General features: G+C 41.0%; 1 protein-coding gene across 1 annotated transcript in view; it reads right to left on the bottom strand.

Moving 5' to 3' along the window:
* SYN2 (synapsin II) overlaps window positions 1–14,194 on the bottom strand; it is a 173,397-nt gene that overhangs the window by 4,563 nt on the left and 154,640 nt on the right. Inside the window, exons 11-12 of the mRNA XM_079967296.1 lie at window positions 4,720–4,780; window positions 36–276 (exon numbers count right to left, since the gene is read on the bottom strand). Of these exons, the coding sequence (XP_079823422.1) occupies window positions 36–276; window positions 4,720–4,780 (302 nt within the window). The remainder of the gene's footprint in view (window positions 1–35; window positions 277–4,719; window positions 4,781–14,194) is intronic.

Raw genomic sequence — 14,194 nt, 5'->3', positions numbered from 1 at the left:
AAACAAGAGTGGAGAAAATAAACGAAAAGCCTTACTTCAGTTGTGGATGTGCTGGAGGTTTCTGTGGTGGAGCTGTGGAGGGTTTTGTCTCTGTGTCCGCAGGTGGCCCAGCGCTTGAAGGACCTGGGGCCTGAGCACGTGGTTGAATTGCAGGGCCCGGTGGACGTGGAGGCAGGGAACTCGAGGGCTTTGCTGACTGCCCCGGAGGGAACGCACGCTGTGGTTGCAATGGCTCCTGGCTTTGTGATTGCATTCCTTGGGGTTGCACTGGGCCCCCTAGGTTCAGTACAAGAAAAACTTCATAATGCATCAGTAATTTTGTACTAGCTCTTATATCTAACACTTACAAATATAAACTTGGAACCAATAAAGTTCAGCGTGTCTAGGATAGGCGAGCCACATCTTTGCTGTTGATACCATTAGCCATAAATCCATGTAACTTGCAGAAGTGCCACACTGATACCCAGGTGCCCTAAAAAAAGTATTAATTTGGCAGTGGTACCTTTTTTAAAAAAAGAAGATTATATTTCAGAGATTGTTACAGGGCAATAACTACCCACAACAAGCTACATTCATTGCAACATTTCTCTATTTTATTTCTGAACTTCCATGGTAAGAAATATTTCTTTATTGCTCCATTGCAATGGGAGCTATGCCTAGAAGGAAGCTGTATTTTAGGTTCAGCATATGGTAATGTAAACCAACAACACGATTTCTTGCTAAAGGCGGGGGGGGGGGCTGGTTAGGATTTTTGTTGCTGTTCTTGCTTATTTAAATGCCATATAGAAGCACACAGACTTGCAGTGGCTACTCAGTGGGCCCTAAGGAGCCTTTCTGAAAAAGACAAAGTATGTGCCCTTACAGTAGTAACCACTGTTTAATTATCAGAGAATATCAATCTGGTGTAGTTCCATGTTTATTAAGTATGCAGCTGAGACAGAACTGCAGGTGCTTGAAAGTACATTGAGTATATCTCACCAGATGCCATATGCTTCACCTTTGTAAGGCTACCAGTTAAGCTAGACTACCTGAAGGGGAACCAATTTAGTCACAGTGATCTTAAAGGGTCCAGTGTTCTGAGGTGTATTTAAATAGGTTTACAGCTTGACTTATTACGCCAACATATGAATGCTTATGATAAGTATTCCACTGTTATATCACAGCGTAGCATTGCACCAATACTGGCATTATGAAATTCCTTGGCCTGGAACCAAAGGATCATGAAATTAGTTCCATGAGCCCAAGGGGAACGGAGACATTTCCCGTCAAAGTCTGCCATGCCCCATGTTGGTAATATGGGGGTGGGGGGGATAAATTTTCCACTGGGCTAGGGAGGGATTGTGCTTTGGTGGCAGGGCATATGCGTTGTATGCCAAAGGTCCCACAGTCAGTTCCTGGCATCTCCAGGGAACAACACCTGATTGAAACACTAGACAGCCCCTGTTGGTCAGTGTAGACAAACACTGAGCTAGATGCACCCATGGCCTGACTTAGGATAAGTCCCATGGGCTATTCTAATCAGCTATTTGTTTCCAAGGGCTTTCCCATTCACGTGCAAGCACAGAAATGACCTATTCAGCAAAACGATGGGGAAACTCTCTTAAGGAGGAATTCATGTGTGCCTCGGTGCACTGCAAACAGGGCAGACTTATAGGCTCAAGGAGTAAGACACTTCCACTCAAATGAAACTACGCCTGTTCATAGGTAGATGAGGAGTTGAGATCATGCTTGCTGGCTCCGCCCCTCGCCCTACCGATTTCAACAGAGCTTGTGAGCTGACTTTCTATGTAAACAAGCTGTATATGCAGATTGGCTTTTCGATGCATGTAGGTCTGTTAAAAAGCCATACTGGGTCTGTGCAGGACACAGCTGGAGCAAGCAGGTATGATTCCAACTCCACCACTCACACATTTACTGAACATGCCATGCAGCATGTATAGGGCTTATATCTTTTTCGGAAGCAAGTTCAAGATCAACAGGTTCTATTTTCAGTAGACTGGTGTAATTTTGAATGGGTGGCTTTACTGAGGCGGATCAGTTCTGCACCCTAAAACAAACATTCTCGTTTAGCTTTTCTTTGCTGAGTAAAAAATACTTTCCTCCCCCCCTCTCCATTTAGATATTGAGGCTTATATGCCAGAAACTATACACTGAAGACAGATGTAACTTTTTTTTATTGCACATTAAGCTGTACAAGATATTTCACAAAATATATACTGCAATCACACTTCAGCATTTGCTCACTTTCTTGCAGCTGGTTTGGTACAAAAAGGCAGCAACAATAATAAAAAAGCTTTTACAAAAAGAAAAGGAAAGGGGAAAATAAAATAAATCAAACACACACCAACCCCCTGGAACATTAATCCTATACTGCAAAATATCAGTTCCCTATATCCCACAATATTGCACCTAAGCATGCTAGCATGCAGAGACATTTTGGCTTGCTTAATATCTGTGGCAGGAAGTAACCAGTGTGTGCCCTCCGAAGACCTTTTGCAATAAATGCACTGAAGTCCTGCTGGGATGCAGCTCTTTTTCTCTGAGGTCTGCAGGCACACGTGTGCACACACACACACGCACACACACGCGCACACACAGAGCTCGTAAACAATGCACAAAAGCATTTGTAAATACTCAGACTACTACATGCAAAAGAACACTCATGGCTTGATATTAAATGGCATTCAGTCAGTAGGTTCATTTCTTCACCTCAGGGCAGGAGGCTGTTTTGTTCACTTGGGTTGAGATTTGGAGGTGAGGAGGGGCGTGTGTGAACCTGAGGCTGAAGGGGATGCACTCATTCTACACAATCGAAATCATCCGTGTAGTTATCAAGAGATCACTAACCAGAAACAATGACCACAAAAGCGGAATGATACTATAATAGACTAAAAACGGGCAGGACACCGTGGCATGCCCAACAAGCACTGAAATTCCCATCAAAAGCAGTGTGAAATTTGCAGCTCACTAGCCTGAATTTAAAAACAAAACAAAACAAATAAAACCACTTGGTAACTGAGCTATAATTCTGTTGGCAGTGTTTGCAAGGAAAATAAATTCAGACCTTGGCATTGTTTCACAAGAAAACAGGCTTGTTTGTATTAACCTAGGGACTGCTATTTACCTTAGTATGGGATTCTAATTGACAAAACACAATCCTTTGCCTTGCTCACAGCTAGTATAATAGTGCACCTTTTAACGTTTACAGGTTAGATTTTCCATAACAGTTTAACTGCCCTGCCTAGATATTGCTTTTAAGATTATGCACATAGCCATTGGTTATGTGACAGTCATAAGCAATTATGGCTATAAGAAAGTTTGGAAAAGTAAAACCCGCCGGGTCACTTTGATTTATTATTTACACACACTTGAGTCATAAATGTGAACTTCTAAGCCTAAACCTTTTTACTTGTTCTGAGCCATATGTTAAATATACTTTCATATATGCTGTTGCTTACGCTCAGAATGACAGATCAACGACAGCTGCATCTTAATTACTTGGCTATAGCCTCAGCTAATATAGAACAGCACAACCACACATTGAGTCCATGTACCACACACTTTTTAAATCCTTAAAAAAAACATGTGGGTAGCCCAATATTTGGAAAAGGTGATGGTTAATCTAGCAAGGCTTTTAATGGCCTTGTTGACTTCCTCTAACAAACAGCTGTAGCTTACCTGAATTTTGTAGATAAGGAATATCTAGTAAACACACTTGATTTAGTTTTGTACAAGACCAGATGGCTACTTCATAACCACTAGACAACCTTTGTCACTGAACTTAAATACATTCAGTACCTTCACATTTGCATCAATATTGCACGTAAGTGGCCCGTTTTTATAGCACTGAGGCTAATAATTTAATGCAGATTTTAAAATAAAAAAATCTGCATTGAAAATAAAGGATATTTATGTATTCCTGGAAATAATTCTCTCATATTTCATAGGAAATAAATGAAATAAAGCACTTGTCTTTCATGTTACCTATAAGCAGTACTTTTTTTGCGACAGTACAAACCAGTACAGAATTCTGTCACTTCATTTTGCTGCCCTTGGCAGCCATTTTGTGCTGGTACCCCCTGCACTTTTATCAAGAGAAGAATTCCAGGAGTTCATTTTCTTTTACCACAAAAAGCACTGCCTATAAGTATGAACTGAAAAGTTAATGATGCCTCATTCAACATACTATTAAATGAGACTTTAAAAAAATATTATAATCACCTTTCTACATTTATCATGCACATTTTTTTAAAAAAACCCCAAACAAATATAATGCACGTACTCACAGAGTTAAGCAAAAGTATATAAATTTCAACCTGGGCTGGTTAGTCTTTTTTACCCCACAATATAGAATACTTGAAAGAAAGAAAAACCTGTCTAGCCATCCATAATAAACAGTCTCACTGACTTGGTAGAGGCACAATTCTTGTACACTGTTGACAACAGCCCTGAATCACAAGTTATACAGAGAAACATAAGTAAGCATTACAACACAAACAGGAACAGATAAACAACCAGACAGTATAGTTGACACTGCATAGAAAAAACACAGTCCAGGTCAGCACTTAAACAATGCAAAAACTGCACAAAAACTGGTATTGTTTGATTCCTCTTTTTTTTGGCTTTAACCCTTGCTTTTGGTCTCAGTAATTTAAGTAGCCTGGACTTGTTTTGGTCCTACTGCAACGCCATTACAATCGAGAATGTACTGTAAACAACCTTGAGGAGGTGGTCGCTGGGGTGGGACTTTGTTTGGTTCTGGCTCCTTAAGTGATCCACTCTGCAAGACAAAAGAAAAAAAGGGGGCGGGGAGGAAAGCAAAACAGAAGAGAGGTCAAATGAGCAGGGTTACAATAAGGAATCACACCTAGGAGAAAGTTTTTGTCATTCGAGGAAGCCTCTTCCTGCATGTTAAGAATCTCCTATCAAGTAAAAGTCATCTCTTAGGGCACATGCCAGTATGCTCTGGAGAAGTATTGCATCTCAATCTCCCAAGAACCCCCTAAATAGTGTGGAGAATTAAATTAACTTGCAAAATTTAAAACAAAAATAAATTTAGATTATACACACCTTGAAAGGAATACTGCCTAATTACTTCTTTGCTGTATTTTAAAGAACATTTCATGGTGTGTCTTTTATGACAGACATTACATTCAGAATGACTAGCCAGGCCAAAAAGCATTTAACTCTGAAGCCTTGGTTCATGTTCATGAACACCTTGAGATTTGTGAAATTATTGTTTTAGCTGCCATCAAGCTGAACACGGCCCCCCTACAATGTATGATAGCCTACTAATGGCTCAAAAATCTCCCCAATTTTTGTGGCTGGCCTACCTGCGAAACTAAATTTGTTTTGGTGGAACACAAGTTGTGCAACCCTGAGTAATTCCCAAATGAACTTTGTCACAGGACCAAACTAGACAACGATGCTAAATGCGGAATCAAAACCATCAGGTCTTGCCCTTCAGAGCAGGAGAAAACAAGATTGCTCCTTCTTCCATGTGACAGCCCTTTAGATATTTGAAGATAGCTATCATATCTCCTCCCACCTCTTTTCCAGGATAAACAGACCCAGCTTCTTCAACAGTTCCTCCTAAGGTTTCCAGATTCTTGATCATCTTGGTTGCCTTCCTCTGAACATGTTCCAGTTTGTCAATATCTTTCTTAAACTGTGGCGCCCAGAACTGGACACAGATTCCAGATGTGGTACTATTACTTCCCTTGATTGGCACACTATACTTCTGTCGATGCAGCCTAGATTAACTTTTTTTTTTGCTGCTGCGCACAGGGACTTAAACCTATTCTGGTTCAGGGTTTGTCACAATCTCCTCTGCCAGACGATGTCCACTTATGTGGGTAGACTTCCTGAACACAATGTTTCCATGGAGCTGAAGAAAATGATATTGAGGCAATTGAAGTTGCCAGAAAGGGAAAATGAAGGGGCTGTTTAAATTTCTCAAACATTCCCAACTGTAATTAATATCTCAAGTTTAAAATATTTACCAAACCAACAGATTTACAATCGAAGTTTAATATAGTCCAGCTAAAAGGAAATGCCTTTGCCTTAAATTAGGCTTCCCAGCATGCGAGCTCATACTTCCTGGTCACTGGATTTCCTCAAATACATGCTTTGTTTAAGCATTTTGAAACCTTAATAGCCCTTGCACACTTTCCTACGGATGCACTTGCTGCCGGCTAATTAGTAACTCCAGTTCCCTACTTGTATCAGGCATAGAGCCCTTATTTATCAAATAGCCATCAGAAGTTGCAGACACCTTAGGCCAATCGCACAGCCACAGCACACTTGCTGATGAAGGCCAAACCAAAAGAAACACATGTGCTTTGCAGCCAATCAGTTAGGTTGCATCAGAAGTGGCCAAAAGGCTTCCAAGTTAATGGTTCTGCAGCCAAGTGCCTGCCATGCCTGAGGGATAGTGGGAACCCATTGGTTCTGATTCACGATGATCAATTAGACGGATGTCATAGTCATGGAAATTCATGCAACTCGAAAAAATTCTCGTGCTGAAAATAGCATGCTTGTTTTACAAATGAAAGTCTTCTTCTTTGGTGATCACTAGTAGCGGAGTAAGATTGTCTTCCATAAACACAGTTTTAACAATGAGTCCGTAAGTGACTGTGGAGGCCAATTCTGGATCCACACATCCTTCCACAGTGGGGACATTGGTTCCTGGGCGGGAGTTGATCACGGTGTGGATTTGCCAAGCATGCCTTCCTCTTAGCACGTTTCTCCCTTGCGTCCTGAGTTTGGGTGTCTTCAAAGCCCATGACACCTTTGGTAAAGGCTGTTCTCCAATTGGAGCACTCACAGGCCAGTGTTTCCCAATTGTTGGTGTTTATAATACATTTTTAAAGATTTGCCTTGAGACAGTCTTTAAACCTCTTTTGTTGACCACCAGCATTACACTTTCCATTTTTAAGTTTGGAATAGAGTAATTGCTTTGGAAGACAAGAATGAGACATCTGCACAACATGACCAGTCCAACGAAGTTGATGCTGAAGAATCATTGCTTCAACACTGGTGATCTTTGCTTCTTCCAATACACTGGTATTAGTTTGCCTGTCTTCCCAAGTGATGTGTAAAAATTTTCGGAGACAACAATGATGGAATCTTTCAGGAGTTGGAGATGGTGTTTATAAGTGGTCCATGTTTCACAAGCATATAGTAAGGCTGGTAGTACAATAGCTTTGTAAACAAGCATTTTAGTTTCCCTGCAAATGTCCTGGTCCTTAAACACTCTGCACTTCAATTGGGAGAAAGCCGCACTCGCAAAGCTCAGGCGATGCTGGATTTCGGCATCAATGTTGGCCCTTGTGGAAAGGTAACTGCCCAGGTAGGAGAAGTGATCAACATTTTCCAATGTTACTCCATTGAGTTGGATTGTGGCACTGCTGAGGGTTTATTTTGTACTTGTTGGTGCAGCACTTTGGTTTTTTGGATGTTGAGCGACAGGCCAAGCTTTTCATAAGGTTCTGCGAAGATATTTAGGAGGGTTTGGAGGTCATCCTCTGAGTGTGTGCACACTACCTTGTCATCAGCATACTGAAGCTCTATGACGGAAGTTACGGTAACCTTATACTTTGCTTTCAGCCTGCTCAGATTGAAGAGCTTTCCATCTGTTCGATATATGATTTCTACTCAAGTGGGGAGTTTCCCTATGACAAAGTTTAGGATCATGGCAATGAAAATAATGAATAGAGTTGGGGTAATAACACAACCGTGTTTAACACCTTATCCTACTGTGAATAGTTCACTTTGAGAGCCATTGTTATCTGCAATTGTTGCTGTCATATTATCATGGAGGAGCCGAATGATGTTCACAAATTTGTCTGGACAGCCTTTTTTCAGAAGGACAGTCCACAGGGCATTACAATTTACAGTGTTGAAAGCCTTAGCCGGGTCAATAAATGCCATATACAGGGGTTGGTTTTGTTCTCTGCATTTTTCTTGAAGCTGTTGAGTAGTGAAAAGCATGTCCACTGTCCCCCTAGAGGGCCAAAAACCATTTTGGGATTCAGGAAGGGTCACCTCAGATATTGTTAAGAGATGGTTTGCTAACATCCTTGCAAGAATTTTGCCAGCCACAGCTAATAGAGAGATGCCTTGATAGTTTCTGCAACCAGTTCTATCACCTTTTTAAAAGAGAGTGATAATTTTGGCAGCCCTAAAGTCTGCTGGGATCTCTTCTCTTTCCCAGATTTTTTCGATGAGCTTGTGAAGTTGTTGTGTAAGTTAATTCCACGCACTTTGAAGACTTGGGCAGGTATCCCATCAGGTCCTCTGGCTTTGTTGTTTTTCAGTTGGTTAATAGCTGTACACAACTCTCCCAGATTTGGAGATACTGCAAGCTAATCTCTAACTTGTTTTTGCGGAATTTGTGAGAGGGCCTCAGCAGCTACGGGGGAGTTGCAGTTAAGGAGATGTTGGTAATATTCTTTCCAGTGCAGTGCAATAGTTTCTTTATCTTTTACAAGTGTGGTACTATGACGAGTGCCGACGAGTGCCGGACAGATCATCAACTAATATGCTCCACAATGGCTATCAAGATTATACCTCAGCACAGGCTTCAAGGAAGGAAACCAAGGTGCAAAATGAACACTCAAGCCCTTCAAGATCCCATTAAGCGGGATTGCTTTCAAATGACTCTTAAGGATCATCTGCGTTCAGAATTCCCTGATAACATCGAGGAACACTGGACCAAGCTAAAAACATCCATTATTGCGGCCTGTGAACAAACTATTGGATACCAAACCAAGAAACACCAGGACTGGTTTGATGAGAATGACAGTGAGACTGAATGCATGATTGACAAGAAAAGGAAGGCCTTTCAGATCTGGTAAAAAGATAGAAACTGTGCCACTAAGAGAAAAACCTATGCCAACGATAAGGCTGAGGTTCAAAGAGGAACCAGAGAACTAAAAAACACCTGGTGGATAAAAAAACCTCAAGAGATCCAGCACTTAGCTAAGATCCAACAGGAGTCCTGTATGCCCTAAAAGGGAACATGCGTAACAGGGGCAATGCAGGTTCTATGTTATGCCTTCTGAAATGTATGCTTGTTCAGCACATTATGAAGAAGAAACAAGACAAAATATATTCTAAATGTGGTGTTTGCATGCCCAGACTAACATGAACAAGATAATCCTTAAAAAAAATTTGGCTGTGAAGTTGTTCATCATTACATTTAAATGCCATCAGCTTCTTAATTATGCATTCTGTACGTACGCTTGACACTTGCAGAAAGTCTGTCCAACCTAGCCCTTGAATATCAATAGCTGCAATACTTTGTGTGAAGCCAAGCACTTTCAGAATAATTACAGCAACTGAAGCTGCCCATATTCTCTGCTGTGAGCTTTGCCTAATAGCCCATGCTGTTAAGAGTGCTAAGGCACTGTTCAAAGGATTTAGTTTAAGGTACCTATGCTGGTGCCGAAGTAGGAAGAGTCCACAGAACAAGCAGAATCCCATTCTGCATGGGAGTCACAGAGGCCAGTGCAAGAAGCTGCCTGAACCATAAATACTAGAAAGAAGAAACAACATGGTTTGCCCGGGAATGAAGGCAATGCCAACAATCTTCAGCCTTCTAGATGAACCTAGGATTGTGCTTCAGTTAGCATGGCATCCACTCTTACGTTCCTGAGGCTTAAGGATCATAAGGTTTAAACAGCAAATGGGACTAGTTCATGCCTTCTCTTCCATTCTTAGCCTTCAACATTCCAAGGAAATTGCCAAACAGCCTGTCTAATTGATATCTCTCAATACCATTAAGATGCATTGCTTCTTTTCCGAACAACTGACTGTTCATCTGTATTCAGGTAGGTAGCCGTGTTGGTCTGATGTAGTCGAAATATATTAAAAAATTGTCCAGTAGCACCTTAGAGACCAACTAAGTTTGTTCTTGGTATAAGCTTTCATGTGAAGTGTGCATGCAATTTTATTTGTTCATCTGTATGTTATTTATCTATTTATTAAATTTCTATACCATCCTTCATCCGAGGATAACAGGACAGTTTACAATAATAAAAACACCAAAATACACACCATAGTAACAAACAGAAACAACAACTCTGCCACATTTTAAAAGGCCAGAGGTTGTTTAATTAGCCACAGGTCTGGGAAAGAAGAATGTTTTCGTCTGGCACTTAAAAGATATGTAATGAAGGTGCCAAGCAGGCCTCCCTGGGGAGAGCACTCCACAAGTCGGGAGCCACTGCAGAAAAGACCCGTTGTCATTTTGCTGCTCTCCTGAAGACGAGGCACATGAAGAATGATTGCAGGGTCAGGGTCCATTCATATGGGGAAAGGCAGTCCTTGAGGTACTGGGGTCCTGAGCTGTTTAAGGCTTTATAGGTCAAAACTAGCATTTTGGATTGCGCTTAGAAACTAACTGGCAGCCTGTGCAGCTGGGCCAGAATTGGCATTAAATGCTCAAACCGTCTTGCTCCAGTGAGCACTCAGCCACCTGAATACTAGTATCATGTGTACAGTGGCACCTTGGTTCTCAAACGTAATCCATTCCGGGAGTCCGTTCGACTCCCAAAACCATTCGAAAACCAAGGCGCGGCTTCCGATTGGCTGCAGGAGCTTCCTGCACTCAAGCGGAAGCCACATCAGATGTTCAGCTTCTGAAAAACATCCACAAACCGTTTGGGAACCAAGGTACCACTATATATGATACCAGTATTGTGTGTAATGGGAAATCATTGGTTATTATTAGCATCTTCCAGTCTTCTATCTTTCTGCTCAGCAGTTCGTTTCGAAGCAGAAGAGCCCCATCAGAATTTTCCTGTGCCTTTCCTTGGGATGTTTTTGGTATTGGCAACATAGAGGTTATACTACAGAGATCATGTCTTTATCTCATGGTCTGCATGCATGTTGCAGAGGATAAATGTTCATTTACAAGATTATTGTTATATGGTTTCTTTTAAACAGTAAAGAAACAGATCTCCTAGTTCTTGAGAAGTGCTTTTCATTATTCATAAAGTTCAGCTGCAAACAAGCAAAATGAAAAAACAGCCCCCCAAGAACTGAGCTATATATCTTGCTGTCATGTAACAACAGCTCCATCTGCTGGTGCAGCAGGTGTGCTTGCAATAACCATGTCTGTAAATCTCCTGTATCCCACTGTCAGCACCTGGAGTGTGTGTGTGTGTGTGTGTGTGCGCGCGCGCGCGTGTGTGTGTGCTGGATTCCCTCAATCTAGTTGTTTTGAGACTGTCGTCATTCACTCTCCACAAGCAGGTGGCCTAGGCTAAAACAACCCAGTACCTCCTACAATGGAAATAGAAGACATCACCCTTGCACATATTTTCCCAACACTATGCAAAGGGCACCTGGCATGTATAAAGTGGCACTTTACAAACCTATTCTGATGTGGAAGTATGGAGAAGCCAGGAAAAATAAAACCCAGATTTGAAGTAATTGGCAATCTCTGGAACACACAATTTCTTCTAATGTGGTTGCTCTGTCTTTTATTGCAAACCTTTTGCAATATTTTCAATGCAGCTGTCGCTATCCTTTTCCTCACTATGAAAATGGGAAGAGAACTTTTGGGTCAGCCGCTGTGACTCCTTAGGGATGCCATGGAAGAGCAATGATCCTTGGACTACAAAACTCTCAGATGCAGGTGTTTGGTCAGGGGGAAATCTGACTACTAGGCTTGAAACAGCACAAAAAAAACAGAGAGGCTTCCTGCTTGCATGGAGGCATTATTATTTCTTGTTCTAGTTCCAGCATCCTAATGACAGGCTCTGAGACCTTGGCAGAGGAGCTCAGACAAATGACAAATACAAGAGCAAAATTGTTCTGTAGAAAATTAGGACATGATCTGTTTTCTAACAAATTCTAAGCACAGTTAATAAATCCCAGTGCATAGGTTGGCTTATGCAAATGTTTAAGGTCAGGATCCCAGACTGACACAAACAGCTCAGTTTGAATAATAAATTATTATTATTATTATTATTATTATTATTATTATTATTAATCAGTCACTGCTTATGATTTCATTGATTCAGCTTAGATCAGTTTAACAACACCACATACATTGGATAATGGCCCATAAGCACTCCATCAAAGCTAGCAGAATAAGCAGAAACAAAAATTTCTTTCTGGCTCATTCAATTTGGAAATGTATTCTATAGCCCTCAATAAACTAGTTCAATTTGTTAAAACTTGCCCCTAAAAACAGAATGTAAGGACTCTTGTTCAAAACAGGATTTCCACGAGATGGCGCTAAAATATGAAGGTTCTTAAAACAAACGGTGTTTTCAGAAATGAGACTCAGAATAGTTTTTAGCGTGGAGGCTTCTCCTACCAGTACAAGAGGACAGGTTTTCTTCTCAGAATGGTGCTGGGGCTGATACGCCACCTGCTTGAACCGCAGATGATGACTAGGATTTCAGGAAGCTACAGGATTGTAGGCAACAGAGATTGCCGCTAAACTGTGTTCTTGTTAGTGCTGAGAGCTGATTGATACAATGAAAGAGCTACATAGATACACAGGTTAAAAATAAAAGAGATGCTTTTGAATGAGAACTTGAGCCCCTGTGGGCTTTGGTTTTCAAACTGTGTAACTTGAAATCCTACAAAACAGAATTCATGCTTAAAGTACTAAAGAGTATGATTGTAGATTCATAGAAATGCAGAGTTGGAAGGGACGCTGGTGATCATCTAGTCCAATGCAGGGAATCCTGCCCGCAACCATTCCTGGGTGGGCTTGAACCAGCAACCTTCTGGTTAACAGCCAGATGCAGTGACCCAGTGTGCCAGTAGTAAGAGACTGATGTACTATAGTATGTTTAAGGGGGTACTGTATCCTCAGTTGCATCATGAAAGAGTGCACCAAAAACTATTAGCTTATATTATGCTCTTAAGAAAATGAATAGTTAACCCTCACAATCACTTAGTATCTGTATAATTTTAGAGCCCTTAGAGAAATTCAGAATCTGCTGTTGACCTCCATTCACTTTCATGTACTGAAAATGAAATTCTGTAGATGAATATCAGCATTGCACAACAGGGCAGGAATTTGCCTCCTTAAGAATTAAAAATAGTTTTAATTCCCACCCATCCTCATTTTCTACCTGCAGAGGAATTATAAATGTGCTGATCTTTTTGTCTGCTGATCTTTTCTGGAAAATGATCTCATCTTCAACAACAGGAATAAGTAACTATTTACACAGGATAGCATAGTTTGATCTAAATGTGAAAAATGTTTTTATAGAAGAAAGTAATTTCTCTATTTTGGTTTATGTGGCTATTCTTTTAAAACTGCTTTACAATGAAGTTTAGTCACTGTATGTGGTTAGATGAGACTGAAATAATTTTGTGTTGCCTTTCAAGTGGTACAGTACAAAATAGAAGCATTACCACTTGGTTCTGTGGAATTGCATTGTTTTTTACTCAGAGAACATGACAAAATTTAAAACAAAAATTAGTCACTATCCTCCAAGAACAAGCTGATTTGAGGTGCACCACAAACTTAGTTTTTCTATTGTTTAACTGCTGTGGGCCCCTTTTGAGAATATAAATAGTTTTTTTGCTTGCTTGTTTATCTTTGAAACTTGCATCATATCACTTCAGTCCAGTTACTGCCATTTAGCAGCTACCATAAGCACAATTTATTTTTCCATTGCTTCTTTGAAGCTTTCCCACCCCCACCCCCCAGAAAAGTGGCACACACACTTATACAGTGGTACCTCGGGTTAAGTACTTAATTCGTTCCGGAGGTCCGTTCTTAACTTGAAACTGTTCTTAACCTGAAGCACCACTTTAGCTAATGGGGCCTCCTGCTGCCGCCGCGCAGCCAGAGCACGATTTCTGTTCTCATCCTGAAGCAAAGTTCTTAACCCGAGGTACTATTTCTGGGTTAGCGGAGTTTGTAACCTGAAGCGTATGTAACCAGAGGTACCACTGTATTCACAGAACTATGGTCTACAGTTGAATCACTCTGCACTAGGGTGGTATCTTCCAGGAGTTAATTCTCTTTCAAATTTATCCCCACCCTCCAGACCTGATCACGATGAGAGGTGATGACTAACATGAGGAAGTAATGAAAAGGGGATTGATTGATTGATTGATTGATTGATTGATTGATTGATGGTATGTGGTCATCAGTTGCTTGCATATTCTGAAACGTCACAGCAATGATGTGGCAAGATGATAGCTCTACATTTTC

The sequence above is a fragment of the Podarcis cretensis genome (genome assembly GCF_951804945.1).
Source record: "Podarcis cretensis genome assembly, chromosome: 2".
Lineage (NCBI taxonomy): Eukaryota > Metazoa > Chordata > Lepidosauria > Squamata > Lacertidae > Podarcis > Podarcis cretensis.
This window is presented reverse-complemented; position numbering and strand designations above follow the sequence as displayed.